Here is a 21,259-nt window from a genome sequence, read left to right as displayed (position 1 = left end):
AGGGTATTCAAGGGGTCTGCTGCAAGCCACTCCTTGAAGCCCCCTTAACCTTGAAGAAGTGAATGTTCAAAAAATGAGTGCACACTTCATTTCATGCTCCCTGCTTCCCTCCTTGGGTGCTTTGTGCAATGTGAGAATAGCAGTATGTTGACATAGTAGGCCCTTTCCTGGTCTTGGGGTGCCAGCAAATACCCAAACTTACTTTCCCCTTGAGCAATAAGTGATTAAACAATGGCAATCTGGTCATATACCTCAAGTTCATTCACAGTCCTTGACAGCTGTGTGTCTATGTGTTATTGTATGTCTGTGTGTCACCACTCAGTCCTTTTGGGCGCAATCCAGCCCTTGACTTGGGTGGGTGCAAGTCCCTTGCGTTGGCCCAGGAGGGTCGTAAACATGCCATAAGGCACATTTGCGCCTCCTCAGGAGTTGGCTAGGCCGGCGTGCAGAGGTGCGCTAGCTTGTGGAGGCTGGAACAAACCTCTGTACCGACAGAGGCACTGAGGCTTGTGTTGGCCTAACTGGGCTGATGCAAGCCTCTGAGGTAGGCAGGGAGGAGGTGGGAGGGAGGCCTTCCTGGCCGGGGGAAGATGGGTGGTGTGTGGCTCTGGGGGCGGTTGGGCGGGGAGTGGGAGGTGGCAGTTATGCCGGATCCCAACCCCTGTTCCTGGGGAGAATGGAGTGGCTTCAAGCTGCTCCGCTCGGTCTTGTACCACCGCTTGAGGTGGCTTAAGTCCGAGGAGACCTATAGGGAAAAGGGCACCTTTCCCAGAGATAAGGGGTAAAGTTTCCCCTTGCCTCTGGTTCAGCCACTTTTGGCCCCTATCCTATGCTGGATACAGAGGAAGCCGCCTGGTTTGCCTGTTCCAGCGCAGGGTAGGATTGCACCCTTAGGGCTTTAAATCTTGTTCTATCTCACAATGCCAGAAAGCTTCATATCCTCCTGCATGTCTGATTTGTTCACGAGCACTTCCTCCACCTTGGAAGGTTATTCTGACTGATGAACCTTCTTGAACTTAGAATTCCTTCAAGGTTCATGGCTCCTGAGCCTTTTCAGCAGGGTCAAATGGGCATGAAACTGACTGAAGCAATCATCTAAAACAGCAGACTGGCAGGGGGCACATCTCTGTGCTTACCCATCTTTCCCCCCGTACTGGTATTCCTATGAGAGGCAAAGTGCTAAGATTTTCAGTGTGCCTCAATGCGCCTGGTAAGCTACCCCTCCCCCTCCTTGTCAGAGCCAATTTGAGCAGTGAGAGCAGCACACAGGCATCTCCTCCGCTTTGCTCTCACCGGTCACAATGGCTCCCATGGTGAGGGGGAGGGGCAGCTTACAGGATACATTGAGGCCAGGATGACCAGACATCCTGTTTTTCCGGAGCATGTCCTTTTTTTTAAGCCTCATTTCCTGGAAAATAACTTAAATGTCCTCCTTTTCCCTGTGAGTGAACCCCTGCAGGCAGTGCATAGCCTTCTTGTAATTAATAAATTATATGTAATATAGTTTTAAACTTAATAATAAGCAATATAGTGTTTAAATTAGCCACATGAACTTATGAATCTTTCTAGCTTTTATTTTATCATGTCCTACATTTTTGTTGGATGTCCTACATTTCGGGGTGCTTTGTCCTCTTTTGCGGTTATGACATCTGGTCACCGTGATTGAGGCACTCGGAAAAACTTAGCACTTTGTCACCCCCAGGAATGCCAGTGCCTCCCTGGATTTGAAAGGAAGAAGAGAATGGCAAGGAAGATTTAAGGAGACAAGAGTGTTAGGCTAGAGCAGAGGTCCTCCGAGTGGTATCACTGGGCACATATGGAAGAATAAGTGGGCATCTGCTTGCCCATCTGTTGCAACTGCTACCTCAACTCCCATTAACTTAACATTTGTATAGCCCTTTCTGAGTGTGCAAAGCACTTCTAATGAATTATCATGATGTAGCCCTTATAACAAACCTGTCAAGTAGGTATCCCCACATTGCAGCTGAGGCTGAGAGGGAGTTGCTTGCCTCTAACACGATCTAATGAGTTTGCGGTGAAGCAAAATTCAAAACAGGCAATTCCTAATTTGCTGTGATTGCAATTTTATGCATACCTACTCTGGGTCTTAGTCAGCTCAATGGATCTTACTGCCATGTAAGGCTGATTAGGATTGCAGCCTTGGGGCCCGATCCTATGCAGTCAGCATGGGCCTAGCACCAGTGCTGAGCGTCGCAAACATGCTCTAAAGCATGTCAGTGACACTTACTGCTGGCCCAGCGCTGGTGCCAGTCCAGGGCCCATCCATGATGGGTTATCGTCGGTTGGAGGCCCCAAGCTCGACCCTTGCTCTGGATAGTGGAAAGGTGAATGGGGAGGCATTCTGGGCGGGGGGAAAGTGTGGCATGGGGAGGGAGCTGGGCGAAGGACTGGGGTGGGAGGGGACCGGTGGAGCTTTGTTCTGCCGGATCCAGAGCCCTGCATCGGGCCTCGAAGCCCAACACAAGGCTGCTTTTTTCTGTGCTGGTTAAATGGAGCTAAATAGCCCTATTCTGGGGCCTCCTTCCTTACCTTGCTGCTCAGCGGCTATAGGATGCAGTGGCAGCCATTTCAGCCCCACTGCTCCTCTGGGTGCCGGGCAGCTCAGGATTGGGCTGTTAGCCTCTATGCTACTCCAGCTTTCTGATTATATATTGTTCCCATTGAATCGCTGTAGGGGTTAAAAAAGGGAGACGCTCAGGTTGCCTATATTCTCATATGTCCGTGTGAGTCTATGAACCAGATGCTAAAAGGCAAGGTAATACCTAAGGACATTTTTGTTCCCATTCATGAAATGAATTAAATGTGTTTAATTAACAGTGTTGAAATAAACGAAGAATGAGAAAGAAAGGAAGGACAGATCGTTCCCAGGACTTCCTACACTGAGCAAAAGACACATGGAGAAACACATGCCAATCAATTAAACTTTAACCAAGATGTCTTTGTTTCATAAAGACTTTTGACAGATGTTTTGCAAAGAGGTGTTATTACAGAAAGTATATAAATAATCATGCCACGACCACAAAGGTCAGCCTTGATGTCACCTGCTTTCCTTCCTGCTTTTGCCCATTTACTCGTAAGTAATCAGTCTATTATATTTGAATTAATAATGAAGCATCTTTGTTTTTAATAGGGAGTTTAATGCCTGTACAAAGTGCCAGAACCTCCATTATTCATTGTTCTTTGCCATTTTTTTGCCATGAAAATCTTTAATTGTAAAATGATTTTGGCCCCACAGCCATCTGATCTTGGTGTCACAATGCACATAAGAGTTAGGTGGAGAGAAGGGAGGGTAACCTCTGGTTCTTAGATCCAATCTGTTTACCAATTTAATGTGCAAGCTAAATGATTCCATTGCTGGAATCTGGTGGCAAAGTCTGAAGGACTGTTGTATGTGAACCTTGCAGTTGTCTAGTACGGTACCTAAATATTTTAAAGCTGTATGATTTGTCCACAGTGGATGACTTTCTTTCATAATGGATTTGAATGGCAGGGACTGATTCCTGCATTACTTGAGCATTAGGATTCTATCTTCTGCATGTCTGCTTCCCACTCTGCTTCAGATCAGTCAGAGGGAAAGAGCCCTCCATGTGTCAAGGCTGTAAAATAATTCCACATCAGTATTGTCAGGTTTCAGATAATGTAGTGTACACACAAATAACAAGAACCTGCCCTTTGGTCTATAATAGAACTATGAGAAAGTTTTGATTGCTTTCCTTGGGGGTAACAGCCAGTCCAAGGAACAGCAAGCCTTTCTCCCATATGAATCTACCCTTATACTGTCATCTGGAAGGGCTCTCTTGTCCTGTGATTATCCAATTTAAGATCAGAAGCTCAGGAGGGCCTTCGCCATTATGACTCCCTCCTTGTTGAATCTTCCTTGTTGAATCTTCTCCTCTGTGAAGTTCATGGTGCATCTTCCCTTTTGTGTTTCTTCATATCCATTTATTTCTCAGAGTATCTTTGAAATAACCCCTGGGGGCTGAGAATAGGCCCTCAGTTTGACTGTACTTGTTGTAAGAGGCGACTAAACAGCCACCGGGTAGATGGGACTCGTTAGCCTGGGAAGGCAGCTCATCTAAGAGAAGGAAAACTCTGATCCCAAACCTCCACTGCCTTGTGGCTCTATCCAGTTAATGAAGAGGCTTCAGGAGTCAACCTTGAGGCAAAATCTGGAGCCGGAGTCCCTGAGGCAGTTCATGGCTGAACACAGTCATATTCTGGCAACTCCTGCGACGCCGCTGGAGCCAACCGTATTGGCTTCTGCCTTTCCATTTGACAATTTCAGCGACACGGAGAGGGGGGATTTGCTGCATGGGTAACAGTCTATCCTCCATATCTACTCTACCCAGGCTTTGCACACTGGAGAGGACACTCTGTTCCAGAACCACCATTCAGAGCGCAATACCATAGTCTTCCGAGACTGAAGGATGCCAACAGCTATCTTTGAAATGCTTATTTCCTTTGGTTATTGTTCTTCTTTTATTGGTTTTATACTGATTTTGATGTTGTTGTTTTATGGTGTTTTTACTTTGTTACAAAACAATTTTTTTTTGTTGTGCTGTGACCCTCCTTGAAACCTCCATAAATGAGGTGGGATAAAAATATTTTAAATAAATAACACTTAACAAAGAATTGCTTTCTCGCTAGTGATTTGGCTGGAGAGTATTTTCCAGCAAATTTTACCATATCTTCAGCACACCTACAGTTTTGAGCTCGCAAACAGGGCAGACAACCAAGTTGCTTATCATGGGAGTCTGGCAAGGGTGTGTGTGGGGAGTTCAGCAGTTACTTCTTCTGAATCTGTAGCTCCAAACAACATGGATAACATGGGAGGTAAGAGAGGCATAGTGGGGGACTTGCAGGGCATTTGCAGATTTGTTTTGCTCCCTGAAAATAATATGAAGTTACATTCTTTTTTCAAATGCGAGCTAGGACCCAATCCTATCTGCATTGCATACTGGCAGATCTCGAGGTCAGTCACCTAATGTGCCACAATCATGGCTATCTCTTGACAGTCTGCAGAGTGCAGCCGCTGGTGCAAAGGCCAGAACCAGTGCACAAGCAGTGGTGCCACATAGACTGGCATTTGGATTGGTCATGGAGATGGATTGGGCTGGGGATCAGGACAAGGCGGGGCAGATCCTGGCAGCAGTAGTATCCATGGGATCTGGAGGCCCTGTTGCAGACCTGACATGCCGCCTTCGTCTTAACTGATCTACACTAGCAGAAAAGCCAATGTAGATCTGATTAGGTCCAAAGGGGACCAGGGAGCAGTGGAGGAGGTAAGTAAACATTTTTTTGACCTCTCCTAGCCAGCATGCCCAGCTGTTCCACAGGATGCAGTGGCGGCTGTATCAGTGGCACAGCAGGCTGCCCAAGAATAGGGTTGGGCTGTTAGTCTCCCTGATGGTGGAGATGATAGTGCTTGAGGCATGCCTTTTCACACTAACACCCAATTCCACCTAACTCCCTGCGCAGTGATACACCTGCATCAAGAGGGCTTTTGCTGCATCCAGTGGGGGAGTTAGGGGCCCCAAGGGCATCCTCAGGATAAGGGAACATTTGTTCCTTAGGCTCAGGATAAGCCCTTGCTGCCTCATTGGGTATACTTGAACCTACACCAGCTATATAACTGGTGGAAGTCTGAGTGGACCCGGGAAGGTGGATTGAAATTGGGAAGAATGATAGGATATCAGAGATACCCCATTCCAAGCTCACCCTTCTTCCTGCCCTAGTCTTCTCTCTGTTCCCCCATGCCCCGTTCTGCCCACCCCTCGCAGTAACTTACGAGTGCCAGGGCTCTTTCTCCCTCTGCCAGTCTGCACTGTATGGCGTGTTGCATTTTGCAACCGCTATTAAGGACCCTATGCTGCCAGAACACTAGTTCCAGTACTATAAGAATTGGGCCATAAGACTTGTTCTGATGGACGAAGAGTTCTTGGACAAGAGAGAAGGCACTCCCCACAAAGGAAGATAGCAAGAAGGGGTGTCTGCTGAAGAACAAGAAGTTCCAGTGGAAGGAGTGGGATGCACAGAACAGGAGAATCAGAAGGCTTTTTTTTTTTCTTTTTCTTTTTTTGAAAAGCAAGATACTGAAGGGGGCCAGAGGTTCTAGCTAACGCTGGAGAGAGATTATGGGGGGAACATAGACTTTGCTGTAATCTTTAACAATTTTCCTGCAAGAGTAAAACACAGTATGCTCTGTTTCTAGCATAATGTCTTGGCATTTGAAAAGCAGACTAGATTATTCCATTACCTCTGAAAACTAGCATTTCCTGGAGCAGTTGCCTCAGATAGCATTATGCGTGATTACAAAGGAGTTTTTTGAGGGTTTGAAACAGACCCTCCCCCTAACATCTCCAGAGCAATAATCATCAGTAACTGTCCATTTCTAAGGATATGGATTAAGAAATGAAAATATATTGGACTTCCTGGACAAAGATTGGGGAGTTCCAGAAGAAAGATCAAATTGCATTGCACGTGTTTTCTGGTGCAGATTAGAATTCATATAAATTCGGAAACTCCCCATTTCTTTAGATGAGCAGAAATCCACCTGAAGAATGGGTGCCCAGATTCTCTTCTTTTGGATGCTTTTACACTCTGCTTTCCTTCGTGGATCAGGTACTGCTTAGGTCTTGGCGGTGGGGGTGGGGTGCTTGTCCAATGACCTTGAAAATGGGATTTTCTTGAAACTAGTGCAAGCCAAGCCTGAAAGTTAATGCGCGAAAGATCATTTTGCAATGAAGGATGATAACACTGCAGATTCATGTTATCTCTTGATGCCATGTGTTTGAGATGCACAAAAAAAAAAAAAACAGGAGTAGAAGTCCAAGGGTTCAAAAAATACAAGAATGTTTTTTAAAAATGCAGTGTGTACACATTTTGAATGTGCAATGCTTTTTGTAATGGAAACTATAAACAATTAGAAGAAGTAGCTTTGGATTTTGTTCGCTGGTGACTCTCAGGGGCAAGCGAGTCATTACACACAAATGTATGTGTAATGTAAAAGGCCCTTCCAATTATTATTATTTTTTAGAATGAAAAGTAACCTTGAGAGGCTGCTGCAGTTTTGAGAGAAAGAGAAAATCCAGGCCATTTGAATAGGCAGCAAGGAACTAATTCAATTATATGTGTAATATTCCCCCCCCCCCTTTGGACTGTTCTCATAGAATCATAGAGTTGGAAGGGCCTAATAGGTCATCTAGTCCGACCCCCTGCCTTAGGCAGGAAATCCTCTTAGAGAATCTCCAACAGGTGCTTGTCAAGCCTCTGCTCTAAGTTGCAGTTGAAGTTTCTGTGCAGTTGTTGTTTCCTCTGGAACTGTAACAACTATGCAGTTGTTAAAGAAGGCCGTTGAGATATTTCTGTAGATATAATCAGTCCTCCTAGGAGTTATCATATGGATTGTATGCATCCACCCAGTGGCATAGCCAGAGGGGGTGCAAAGCACTATGTTTTGCAGGGAGCTTCACTGCAGCATGCAGGCCGCCATCCCCCTCCCTTTTGGAGCCTGGCAGTGAAACAAAACAAAGGCATTCTATTCCATTTTGCTCCCACCACCGAGAATGGCTCCAAAGAGCAGGGGGAGGGGCTGCTTGCATGCCGCAGTGAGGCTCGCTGAAAAACGTAGTCCTTTGCACCCCCTCTAGCTATGCCACTGCATCCACTACCTTCTATTTTCTTTAGTCTTCGGAGGCTTTACAATCTAAGGGGAATGTATCATGTCTTCAAGTTAAAAATAAAACTTAAAACTTTTAAAATAAACCCAATATACTTTTGTTGTTTTAATTAATACCTCTTCACTTGCATTTTGGAAAGGTGCACAGGATTTGCGACTAGTGAATGGCTGGGACAGATGTGTCGGGAGAGTAGAAGTTCTTCATAAAGGAGCCTGGGGGACAGTTTGTGACGACCACTTTGATATGAACAATGCACATGTAGTGTGCAGGCAACTTGGGTGTGGAAAAGGAAAAACTGTGTATGGTTGGTCTTATTTTGGCCGTGGAAAAGGAGACGTAGCATTGGATGATGTGAACTGCACAGGGAGTGAAGACTATCTCTGGAACTGTGCTCATGCGGAGTGGTATGTAAGTGACTGCGGTCACAATGAAGATGTCGGTGTCCTCTGTTCAGGTAACAGCTCTTCTTTCGCTTTCAAAGGCTGTAGAGTTTTTGCAACTGCAGACAAATCTCTGATGTACTGAGCTATGATGTTGCATTCAGAATGCCTCTCCAAAAAAGCAGCCATCTTTGTATCTAAACGAGTACAACCTCGCTTATTTAAGTAGTCCGCAGGGGGTTGTCAAAATATTAGGTCAACAATTGAACAAGCAGAAATGTAATTGAGATGGGATTACTCTGGCAGAACAAATGAATCTGGATAACCAAAAGATTTGAATAACTGTGGATCAGATTGCTTTGTGTGCGTGTTTAACATGCAACCAGGTAAGATCAACACCTCAGATTTGACTCTTTTCAAGTTACAAATGTTTAAATATTCCAAGAAAGCAAATATTATCGAGACAGCCATTAGAGTGATCAAAGAATGTATGGAAGCCTTAATACATCTGAATATGGGGTTTTTCAGATAGGCTACTAGTATGAGTGTGTCTAGTGACTGATAGCTGTTCAGCAAGAAGGACGTGGCAATGTAGACATATTTAAGCGCTAGGAAAATGTTATTATTCTGTATACGAAGTGAGTACTATATAATTTTGTTAATGCAGTGATCAGTTAGGAAACTAGAAACCCAGCTGAATTCTATGGGATCCTTCTGTCACTGGGACATGAGGGTGCAAAAGATCTCAGCATGCGTAACAAGAAGGGTTCCTATAATAACACCATATGATAGCAACATTACGTAGAGAAGGAAAATCCAATAACCACAAAAATAATAATTTCTGCTTCTGTTTTAATAGATGCTGGATTGCCAACTTCTCCACCAACAGGCAAGTCTCTCTGCTTTGGACATATTACAAGTCTACTCATAGTGCAGAATGGTCCTTTCTAGACTCACAATAAATGGATTTCTGGTTCCATACTTGTAGAAGGTTACCATGATTTCATTCATTCCTGAAAGCCTTACAGTTTCTTTTGTATTTGCTTCTGCGTTCTCATAATTTTCATTCTATGTCTCTTGACCGGCACAGACATTACAGAAACAACTACACCTATCACACTCCCTAAGTCTAATGAAGGTATGCATATTGTCAGGGCCCCTCCCAGATGCCCTGACCCCTGACTTACCCGGGAGCAGGCACCCCATGCCCAGGGTGGGGAGGCTTCACTGCCCTTGAAGGGGGCAAAGCAGGTTGGCTCACCTCAACCAGCCAGAGGTGAGCTGGCAGGGCCAACAAGGAACACTACAGGAAACAAGCCAGGAACAGGAAGGGCCTTTTCTGCCCCACCTGGAGGAAGGGGAGGGGCCAAAGGGGGTGGGCTTGCTCCCTAAAACAGGGAGGCCAGGGATGAGAGGCAGTCAGTGTGAAGAAGGGAGCTGTGAGGTGAACAGCTCCTGCTCCTAGGCCAGGTTTGGCAGCTCTGCTAGGGAGGAGGACAAGGGTGCTGGAACCCCCTTCCCCTCTAGCCAATCTGAGGCCTGCTGCAGGCCCCTCCAGGGGAAGGCCCCTACACATATCAGAAAGTGATGAATGGAAAAGACAGAAAAAGGATGCCAAACTTCACTAAAGGGATTAGGTTGCAGCCAACAGCTTGGACTAGATAGCAGTCTTGGCACCTGAGGCAGCATGCTAAATGCTGCCCCTCTTTACTCAGTGATGTGCCAGTCTCTGCTTCTCCTGCTTGCCATTGTTCTCACTCAGGATTCTCCTCCCCTCCACATTTTCTCTTCCCTTCTGCTGCCCTCTTCCTTTACAATCCAGGAAGTGCTCCCTGAAGTGACCATTTTATAAGCCCCATTGGTGGGCCATCCCTGCACACGTTAATGTTATTTCTTGTAAAATTGTCTGCCAAACAACACTTACGGCTATTTTCCTTCTGCTCATGATTCGTTGGATTCAACCCTATACGGTGCCTACAGATAATACAAACCATTGTCCAACACGGAGCATTTGATAATCTCCATTAAAATAAATGCACACGCAACTCGCATTCATAAGTCATGACAGATGTAGACATGGGCAATACATTGTTAATCATAAAGAAAACAGCCACATCAGCTCTCATCATAGAATTGATCTTAGTAATTAGCTGGTAGTCACAAAAAATGTTTGTTGTAGTAATAGTAGTAGTAGTAGTAGTAGTAACAGCCGAAGCAGAGCAGCAGCAGGATTAGCATTACAGTGGTGAGCTCTGATAGAATTGAATCACAAGTATAAATCAAGTATATTAGGGCCATAAAGCACGTTTACGAGCCCTTCGCACCAGCCGAGCACCAGAGCTAGCCCAGCGCCAGCTCTGGCGCTGGGCTAGCACCAGTGTAACACTGCTGCTCCGCTGTTCTGCTGTTGTCCAAACTGCCGGGCAGTGGAGAAGTAGGTGGGGGTGTAGGGGGGAGGTGGGAAGCAGGCGTTTTGGGGCAGAGGGAGGCGGGCAGAGGGCAGGAAGGGAGCAGTGCAGGAGGGAGGTGGGACTGGTGGAGCTCAGCTCCACTGGATCCTGAGCTCCAAGTCGGGCTGCGGCGGTCCAAGGGCTGCCGCAGAATCGAGTAGCCCCATTGCAGGGCTACTTCTCTTAACCAGGGGAAGGGGGCAAAAGTCCCTTTCCCCTGACGAGCTGCCAGTGGCTGCCCTGTTGCACACAGGATGCAGTTTTGGCACCACTGCAGTCCTGATGCATCAGGTAGCTTAGGATTGGGCTGTCCATCTCTAATTTAAGACAGCCTCAGGCATTTGATTGAATTACTGATTTTATTTTATTTTTTAATTATTTGTGACATTTCCAGGAACCAGTACTTCACCCCCTATTACTCCAGAGCAGACTGAGGCTGTATCTACCAAAGAACCTCCTACTAGTACTCGTGAAGGTATGGTACAACAGGAAACACTATAACCATGCATACTGGCAGTACTGGACCATTGGTTTAGTTAGGTAAAAGTCAGCCCGTAGCTGATCTTTCTTAAAAGGTTGAAAGTAGGTGAGGAGCTTTGCTGAGGCATCACATGTAGACTTCATAGCTGTGCACAGTGGTGGTGGTGGTGGTGGTGGTGGTTATATTTATTAGGCAATATCCAGAGGACTAGTAAGAAGCTTGTTGCCTGTGCAAGGAACTGTTGGGTCCTGCAGCCACTTCCTTCTACCTTACAATTTATCATTCTACCTATCTTTTTTAAAAAAAGAGATCTTGCCCATTTGTTTGGTCAATGGAAGTGCAAAATGTGAAGGCTGCGTAGAAGTTTATTTTGATAGAAAATGGGGAATAGTTTTTGTGTTAACATCTGGGATCAAAGAGATGCAGCTGTGATGTGTAGGCATTTTGGGTGTGGTGAAGCCATTTCAGCTTTAGGAGTTGCCCATTTTGGCCAAAGGTCAGGATATTTTTTTTTTTGATACAGTGGACTGCTATGAAAATAAAACCATTCGAAACCAGTGTTTCTCAACCAGTGGTATGGGTACTTGAGGTGGTGTCTAGTGGTACTCGTGTTACTCTGGTGGTACCCTGGACACCTGCCACCAGGCAGCAAGACCAGGAATGCAACACAACAAACTGCAGCAGGAAGCTTGGCTCGGCAGGCAGAGCTCCAAAGCATGCTTTTCCACACTCCAAAAAGCCCTCCCATCCACCCTGAGTCTATCACTTGTGTTTGTGACATCGCATCTGGCCTCCCAACCCAGAAGTAACTGGTGATGATGTCATTGCCATACTTCCAGTGGTACTTCTGGTAGAACAAAGAGTACCATAGATACTCGCCTATAGTACGTGAAATTTTTGCCAAGTAATCAAGCTCCAGTTATCACTTCGCCTGATCTCCGGGTCAAACAGAGGGCAGAGCCAAAGTTTCCTTTCTCAGGCGGCAGACAGGCAGGCACTATGTTTCTCAAGCAGAAGGCAGGCACAGCTCCTTAGAAGTAATTTGTTAACCTTTTATTCTCCTTCCTTCTGCTGCAGCCTGGTTCTGCTTTCCAAATGCTTGCAAAGCAGGTCTGTTTTTTGAAACACCAGGATGGGAATCCTCCTTTCCATTTGAAGCAGGCTACAATTCAGTGCACACTTACTTAAGAATAACACCCATGGAAAGCAATGGGTCTACTTCTGAGTAAAAAGGGTTGCAAATATATGCAGCTGCATCTCTTTGCTGTGAATTGAATTGCACACTCCCAGTTATGTGTTATGGGTTGTATGTTGTACGTAGAGTTTCTGGCTGAATACACCAGACACCTTAAAGGTGGATTTGATTCATGGTTCTCCTGCAGTGGTTGCCAACCTTTTTCACTTGCATATCCCTTGGCAGCCCATTTCCATCAATTGTACCCTTCATATTAGCAAAATGTTTGTAATTAATAATACAAGCCCTTATCTCCTCTATATGAAAGCCCAGACTTCATATATTTATCACAGTGTTTTCTCTTTTTATCTGTTTGAAGAACAGAAGACTCTGCCTTTGCACTGTTTTGCACCAGAAGTGTGCTGAGAAATTCTGGGTGATTGATCACTTTCCATATTATGTTTCAGCTTTTTTACTGTGCTGGTTTTCAATCACTGGTTCATAGATGAATTGATGACCAAAAACTAGCTATTGGTGGGGCTTTCACAGCCAACTAGCTACCTCCCTTCCTGCCTTGCTGGTCCTTGCAAGGCATTCTGGAACATGACCTGCCTTTTTCTGCCATTATTCCATTCTTTTTCAAGTATCCCTAAAGGTCCTGTTGAGCATGCCTGGGACTACATGAATACCAGGTTGAGAACCAGTGTTTTTCTGTTATGTTGTTTACAGTGCACTTACTCTGATAGGGCTTACAAAAAGGTGATAAAGACCAGAATTTAAAAAGAATAAAAATGTATCTTATGATCTTTTACTATGTTTTTAATAAATTAGAGACTACAGTTCTTAGGTAACAAGTGGTGGGTTATTTTTCAGGATCTGGCCTCGGGTAAAATCAGACAAAACTATAGTCAGACACCCCCCTAAGTTTAACTCCCGACTTATCCGAGGGTCATAGAAAATTCCATGATTGTTGGCTCAAAACCTGCTCTCGACTTATCTGTGGGATCGACTTGTGAGCGAGTGCCTGCGGTGGGTGGGCCATGTGAAGTGGTACAATGGAGGACAAACGTTGAGAAGCACTGATCTAGACCAATGGTACCATGAAAAATTTCTCAATAGTAACTGTGATAATGGCAAAATCATTTTTAACAAGAACCCCTGGAATTCAGTTGATTTTCTTGGGGGAGAGATTTCCCAGGTGGCCTGTCTTCTGCAGCCTGGGATGGTGATAACAGAGAAAAACTACCTGTGCGCCCCCCCCCCCATCAACTGCTGACTCAGTAAAAAGGAAAAACAGGGAGTGGGAAGGGTTGTGTGCATGCTAACTACTGAGTATTACTTCCCTCCGTCAGCCTGATTTCTTCTCCAGTGGCTTTCCTGACAACCATCCTCATAACTATCTACACAGAACTTAATGGCCAGCCCAAGTCTCTTCCTCAGCTCAACGGTCCAGCAACAGGGAGAGAGAAGTGTTTATGGTCAAATACCCCCAGGCTTCCCAGGAATATGGAAGCCTGGGGGTACACAGGCAGTTGCTTTGTACAGATCAATCACAGGTCCATCTAGCTTAGTACTGTGCACAATGACTGGCAGTGGCTCTCCATTATTTCAGGTAGGTCTTTTCCCTCCCTACCTGGAGATTCCCGGCATTTGACCCAGGATCATCCGCATGCAAAGCCGGTGTTCAACCACTGAACTATGGTCCCTTCTCATACAGTACATGAGGAAATAAATAAATAAATAAATAAATAAATAAATAAATAAATAAATAAGATTGCAGTAATTCTTGGGAAGATTCCAGGTACCAAAGGCTGCCATGACTTCGCTATGTGCTCTGTAAAGCAGTGTTTCTGAGTGACAATGGTGGAGGGGAAGGATCAAAATATTCCCAAGTCCCAGATGGTAGCACTGTTGCTTTTCATGCGACATATGGGAGGAGCCGCCACCTCTCCTGTGCATTGCTGCTACTGATTCTCCTGCCATCTCACTGATGAGACAAGAAAAAAAAAGTCTGAGGGATTGATAAGGAAGCTGCTTCTCTGAACTCAGAAAATAATTCTGGGGAGTCAAGAAGTTTGCTCCTCCTGTCAGGGTAGCTCTTCCAAACTTCCAGATTCTTCCCTGAGCTGGGGAACAATCTGTGATGATGCATGGGACATAGATGATGGTCGAGTTGTGTGCAGACAACTGGGATGTGGAAACATTATTGAAGCTCTAAGCTAGGCCAGATTTGATCAGGGTAAAGGCAGAATCTTCCTGGACCAAGGTACAGTGCAGAGGGAATGAATCCTCTCTGGCAGAGTGCTTGCACCAAGGACGGGGTACCAGTGGCTGTAATCATAAGGAAGATGCCAGTGTGATCTGCTCAGGTAATTAGTTGTGCTGATTTCCAGGCACATAATATAGTATTTTATGTTCCAAGTATTTTATGTTCCTGCTTATGTGAGCATATTCATGGCATATTCATTCATATTCATAGTCTTCATCAGCAGGACATTGTCAGTTATGACTATGTTCATAAATTTAGTCCCAGGATGGTTGTCTGTCAGTATTTTTTTTAAGTCTAAAATCAACTATATGTTCTGACTATTTGAAGTTTGGGTTTCAAACTTGAATAGCAACCGTGATCAAATTGAAAAAGAAATTATGTAAAAGTATTGTGCATTGCTGTAAGTAATGTGTAATGTTTTTTACCTATTTAGAAGTCCGGTTATTTAGAGTTCCTAATAGATGCTGCTTGTAGTTTCTCCAAACTTTACTTAAAGAGAAGTATGAGGAAAAAGAGCTGCATCATCTCAGATAAGATAAGGTTAGACTCTGGAAAGTCATCAGGACAAGAAAATAGGCCAAAGATCAGAGTTATAATGGAGGCTTAAAATGGAATGAACTGTATTGACTGGTGCAGGTTTTCTTTTGTAAACATAAGGTGAGAAACCAGATTCTAGTCAGGTTCTCGACAAAACATTTCATCGGTAATTGCCTTCCATGTGCAATTACTAAAAATTATGTATCTGTGAACTTCGCAAGTCTGATATTAAAATAAGCTTTGTTCTCCTTTGCCTCCCTTGTATGCATTTCAGCTCCTCCAACCACCACAGAAACACCCATTACATCTGGTAAGTATCTACTTAAATGTTTTGTTGTCCTGTTTAATACAGTGACAGTCTGTGTCATATTTATAATCCACAGCAGAAGTAAGGTATGTTTAAGACTTTTCCCTTCTTTCTTGAAGTTGTTATGGGGCTGGCAGACATTTGAGCAGACACATCAAAGGGAAGACTCAGAGACAGAATGAAAATGGAAAGAGGCTCTTTTGAAGGCTCATACCTTGATCAGCTTTCAAACCTAGATAAGTGATTATGTGCAAGGTAGAGAGGTTGTCCTCTCTTTCCTACAGAAGAATATAAATTGTAAAATTCTCTAAAAAACATGAATAGTAACAGCCCAATCCTACCCAACATTCCAGCACCGGTGCAACTGCAATGCAGCCCAAGGGAAAGGGAACAAATGTTCCCATACCTTGAGGTGGCCTCCAAGACTGCCTCCCCAACACAGTAATCACTACATACCCTATAGGCACAGCAGCACTGGAAAATTGGTTAGGATTGGGCAAAAAATGTGATGAAGTAATTTCGTAAACCCTGTATATACAAGGTGATTAAAACACATGTGAAGACATAGCACTGACATATCTATTGAAGCATTTACTTTTTCTGTATTTTAAATTAGTGACTCTTCCACCTTCTACAGAAAAAAGGACTACAACTGGTGAGTCGCTCTCTCTCTCTCTCTCTCTCTCTCAATCAGAATTGCTTCCAACCAGCACAGAGACTCCTCGTTCATCAGGTAAGCTATGACTTGCTACTCTCTGCGATCTTCGATTATCCCCCCCACTTGGGGAAACCATACATATTCTCATAGGACTTGTTTCTTTTCTTGGATGTGCCAGACAGTAACCAGGGTGTGCCTGGGTTTGTGTGGGTATGCGCACATGTGTTTAGTCTGGAAAAGTGTAGACACAAGCATGTACCAACAGGTTGTAAATATCTAGTCTTGATTTCTGAGATTTTTATTCCTTTCCTCTCATTTAAAACCAGAAACTCCTCCACCATCCACAGTGAACACTGCTACAACTGGTGAGTCCTGGATGTTTGAATTTCCTGACTTCCTATCCTTTTCTGCCAAGAGTCATTACTTCACAGTATCTCTAGACACATGTGTGGTTAAAATCTTCACCAACTTTTACAGCATCTTCACCGCTGGGGACAACAGCCAGTTCTTCATCCCTCAGACTGGTAAACGGACAGAACAGATGTCAGGGCCGTGTTGAAGTCTTTCACAGCGGCACCTGGGGAACCGTCTGTGATGACGACTGGGACAAAAATGATGGCCAGGTTGTGTGCAGAGCACTTCAGTGTGGAGCAGTCCTTTCAACTCCAGGTGAAGCCTACTTTGGTCAAGGCACTGGTGAAGTCCTCATGGATAACCTCCACTGCAGCGGGAATGAATCCTCCATCGCGGAATGCTCCCACAACGGCTGGGGTGTCAGCAACTGTGCCCACAAGGAAGACGCTGGTGTCGTCTGCTCGGGTACTTCCAGTTCTTTCCATGTACAGCAATCCCCACATAAAACCCCAACCCTTTCACACAAATGTGGAAGTCATTCTGTATATATCTTTAAGAATGATTACCTTCTCTCTCTCTCTCTCTCTCTCTCTCTCTCAATCAGAATTGCTTCCAACCAGTACAGAGACTCCTCGTTCATCAGGTAAGCTATGTCTTCCTACTCTTTGCAATCTTCTATTATTCCCCCCACCACCACCACTTGGGCGTACATATTCTCATAGAACTTGTTTCTTTTCTTTGGTGTGCCAGACAGAAAACAGTATGTGTGCAGGTGTGTGCGGGTATGGTCACATGTACTTAATGTGAAAAAACCAACAGACACAAAGGTGTACCAACAGGTTTTAAATATCTAGTATTGATTTCTGGGATTTTTATTCCTTTCCTATCTTTTAAAATCAGAAACTCCTCCACCATCCACAGTGAACACTGCTACAACTGGTGAGTCCTGGATGTTTGAAATTCCTGACTTCCTATCCTTTTCTGCCAAGAGTCATTACTTCACAGTATCTCTAGAGACATGTGTGGTTAAAATCTTCACCAACTTTTACAGCATCTTCACCGCCGGGGACAACAGCCAGTTCTTCATCCCTCAGACTGGTAAACGGACAGAACAGATGTCAGGGCCGTGTTGAAGTCTTTCACAGCGGCACCTGGGGAACCGTCTGTGATGACGACTGGGACAAAAATGATGGCCAGGTTGTGTGCAGAGCACTTCAGTGTGGAGCAGTCCTTTCAACTCCAGGTGAAGCCTACTTTGGTCAAGGCACTGGTGAAGTCCTCATGGATAACCTCCACTGCAGCGGGAATGAATCCTCCATCGCGGAATGCTCCCACAACGGCTGGGGTGTCAGCAACTGTGCCCACAAGGAAGACGCTGGTGTCGTCTGCTCTGGTACTTCCAGTTCTTTCCATGTACAGCAATCCCCACATAAAACCCCAACCCTTTCACACAAATGTGGAAGTCATTCTGTATATATCTTTAAGAATGATTACCTTCTCTCTCTCTCTCAATCAGAATTGCTTCCAACCAGTACAGAGACTCCTCGTTCATCAGGTAAGCTATGTCTTCCTACTCTTTGCAATCTTCTATTATCCCCCCCCCCACCACATGGGTGTACATATTCTCATAGGACTTGTTTCTTTTCTTTGGTGTGCCAGACAGAAAACAGTACATGTGCGGGTGTGTGCGGATATGGACACATGTACTTAGTGTGAAAAAACCAACAGACACAAAGGTGTACCAACAGGTTTTAAATGTCTAGTATTGATTTCTGGGATTTTTATTCCTTTCCTATCTTTTAAAACCAGAAAGTCTTCCACCCTCCACAGTGAGCAATGCTACAACTGCTGAGTCCTGGATGTTTGAATTTCCTGACTTCCTATCCTTTTCTGCCAAGAGTCATTACTTCACAGTATCTCTAGAGACATGTGTGGTTAAAATCTTCACCAACTTTTACAGCATCTTCACCGCTGGGGACAACAGCCGGTTCTTCATCCCTCAGACTGGTAAACGGACAGAACAGATGTCAGGGCCGTGTTGAAGTCTTTCACAGCGGCACCTGGGGAACCGTCTGTGATGATGACTGGGACAAAAATGATGGCCAGGTTGTGTGCAGAGCACTTCAGTGTGGAGCAGTCCTTTCAACTCCAGGTGAAGCCTACTTTGGTCAAGGCACTGGTGAAGTCCTCATGGATAACCTCCACTGCAGCGGGAATGAATCCTCCATCGCGGAATGCTCCCACAACGGCTGGGGTGTCAGCAACTGTGCCCACAAGGAAGACGCTGGTGTCGTCTGCTCGGGTACTTCCAGTTCTTTCCATGTTCAGCAATCACCACATAAAACCCCAACCCTTTCACACAAATGTGGAAGTCATTCTGTATATATCTTTAAGAATGATTACCTTCTCTCTCTCTCTCTCTCTCTCTCTCTCTCTCTCTCTCTCTCTCTCTCTCTCAATCAGAATTGCTTCCAACCAGTACAGAGACTCCTCGTTCATCAGGTAAGCTATGTCTTCCTACTCTTTGCAATCTTCTATTATTCCCCCCACCACCACCATTTGGGCGTACATATTCTCATAGGACTTGTTTCTTTTCTGTGGTGTGCCAGACAGTAAACAGTAAGTGTGCAGGTGTGTGCGGGTACGGACACATGTACTTAGTGTGAAAAAACCAACAGACACAAAGGTGTAGCAAGAGGTTTTAAATATCTAGTATTGATTTCTGGGATTTTTATTCCTTTCCTATTTTTTAAAACCAGAAAGTCTTCCACCCTCCACAGTGAGCAATGCTACAACTGCTGAGTCCTGGATGTTTGAATTTCCTGACTTCCTATCCTTTTCTGCCAAGAGTCATTACTTCACAGTATCTCTAGACACATGTGTGGTTAAAATCTTCACCAACTTTTACAGCATCTTCACTTCCGGGGACAACAGCCAGTTCTTCATCCCTCAGACTGGTAAACGGACAGAACAGATGTCAGGGCCGTGTTGAAGTCTTTCACAGCGGCACCTGGGGAACCGTCTGTGATGACGACTGGGACAAAAATGATGGCCAGGTTGTGTGCAGAGCACTTCAGTGTGGAGCAGTCCTTTCAACTCCAGGTGAAGCCTACTTTGGTCAAGGCACTGGTGAAGTCCTCATGGATAACCTCCACTGCAGCGGGAATGAATCCTCCATCGCGGAATGCTCCCACAACGGCTGGGGTGTCAGCAACTGTGCCCACAAGGAAGACGCTGGTGTCATCTGCTCTGGTACTTCCAGTTCTTTCCATGTACAGCAATCCCCACATAAAACCCCAACCCTTTCACACAAATGTGGAAGTCATTCTGTATATATCTTTAAGAATGATTACCTTCTCTCTCTCTCTCTCTCTCTCTCTCTCTCTCTCTCTCAATCAGAATTGCTTCCAACCAGTACAGAGACTCCTCGTTCATCAGGTAAGCTATGATTTGCTACTCTTTGCAATCTTCTATTATTCCCCCCACCACCACCATTTGGGCGTACATATTCTCATAGGACTTGTTTCTTTTCTATGGTGTGCCAGACAGTAAACAGTATGTGTGCAGGTGTGTGCGGGTACGGACACATGTACTTAGTGTGAAAAAACCAACAGACACAAAGGTGTGCCAACAGGTTTTAAATATCTAGTATTGATTTCTGGGATTTTTATTCCTTTCCTATTTTTTAAAACCAGAAAGTCTTCCACCCTCCACAGTGAGCAATGCTACAACTGCTGAGTCCTGGATGTTTGAATTTCCTGACTTCCTATCCTTTTCTGCCAAGAGTCATTACTTCACAGTATCTCTAGACACATGTGTGGTTAAAATCTTCACCAACTTTTACAGCATCTTCACCGCTGGGGACAACAGCCAGTTCTTCATCCCTCAGACTGGTAAACGGACAGAACAGATGTCAGGGCCGTGTTGAAGTCTTTCACAGCGGCACCTGGGGAACCATCTGTGATGACGACTGGGACAAAAATGATGGCCAGGTTGTGTGCAGAGCACTTCAGTGTGGAGCAGTCCTTTCAACTCCAGGTGAAGCCTACTTTGGTCAAGGCACTGGTGAAGTCCTCATGGATAACCTCCACTGCAGCGGGAATGAATCCTCCATCGCGGAATGCTCCCACAACGGCTGGGGTGTCAGCAACTGTGCCCACAAGGAAGACGCTGGTGTCATCTGCTCTGGTACTTCCAGTTCTTTCCATGTACAGCAATCCCCACATAAAAACCCAACCCTTTCAAACAAATGTGGAAGTCATTCTGTATATATCTTTAAGAATGATTACCTTCTCTCTCTCTCTCTCTCTCTCTCTCTCTCTCTCTCTCTCTCTCTCTCAATCAGAATTGCTTCCAACCAGTACAGAGACTCCTCGTTCATCAGGTAAGCTATGTCTTCCTACTCTTTGCAATCTTCTATTATTCCCCCCACCACCACCATTTGGGCGTACATATTCTCATAGGACTTGTTTCTTTTCTATGGTGTGCCAGACAGTAAACAGTATGTGTGCAGGTGTGTGCGGGTACGGACACATGTACTTAGTGTGAAAAAACCAACAGACACAAAGGTGTACCAACAGGTTTTAAATATCTAGTATTGATTTCTGGGATTTTTATTCCTTTCCTATTTTTTAAAACCAGAAAGTCCTCCACCCTCCACAGTGAGCAATGCTACAACTGCTGAGTCCTGGATGTTTGAATTTCCTGACTTCCTATCCTTTTCTGCCAAGAGTCATTACTTCACAGTATCTCTAGACACATGTGTGGTTAAAATCTTCACCAACTTTTACAGCATCTTCACCGCTGGGGACAACAGCCAGTTCTTCATCCCTCAGACTGGTAAACGGACAGAACAGATGTCAGGGCCGTGTTGAAGTCTTTCACAGCGGCACCTGGGGAACCGTCTGTGATGACGACTGGGACAAAAATGATGGCCAGGTTGTGTGCAG

At 45.0% G+C, this 21,259-nt stretch overlaps 1 protein-coding gene across 1 annotated transcript; it reads left to right on the top strand.

Moving 5' to 3' along the window:
- The first annotated feature begins 4,838 nt into the window (after positions 1 to 4,838).
- LOC136645208 (deleted in malignant brain tumors 1 protein-like) lies at positions 4,839 to 21,184 on the top strand. Its single transcript, XM_066621445.1, has 12 exons — positions 4,839 to 4,854; positions 7,840 to 8,154; positions 10,925 to 11,005; positions 16,283 to 16,321; positions 16,434 to 16,775; positions 16,915 to 16,929; positions 17,362 to 17,719; positions 18,305 to 18,612; positions 18,924 to 18,933; positions 19,264 to 19,562; positions 20,181 to 20,498; positions 20,952 to 21,184. Exons 1-12 carry the CDS (start codon positions 4,839 to 4,841, stop codon positions 21,182 to 21,184), a joined length of 2,334 nt encoding a protein of 777 aa, XP_066477542.1.
- Positions 21,185 to 21,259: the final 75 nt, after the last annotated feature.

This window comes from Tiliqua scincoides, chromosome 3, assembly GCF_035046505.1.
Source record: "Tiliqua scincoides isolate rTilSci1 chromosome 3, rTilSci1.hap2, whole genome shotgun sequence".
NCBI classification, from domain to species: domain Eukaryota; kingdom Metazoa; phylum Chordata; class Lepidosauria; order Squamata; family Scincidae; genus Tiliqua; species Tiliqua scincoides.
This window is presented reverse-complemented; position numbering and strand designations above follow the sequence as displayed.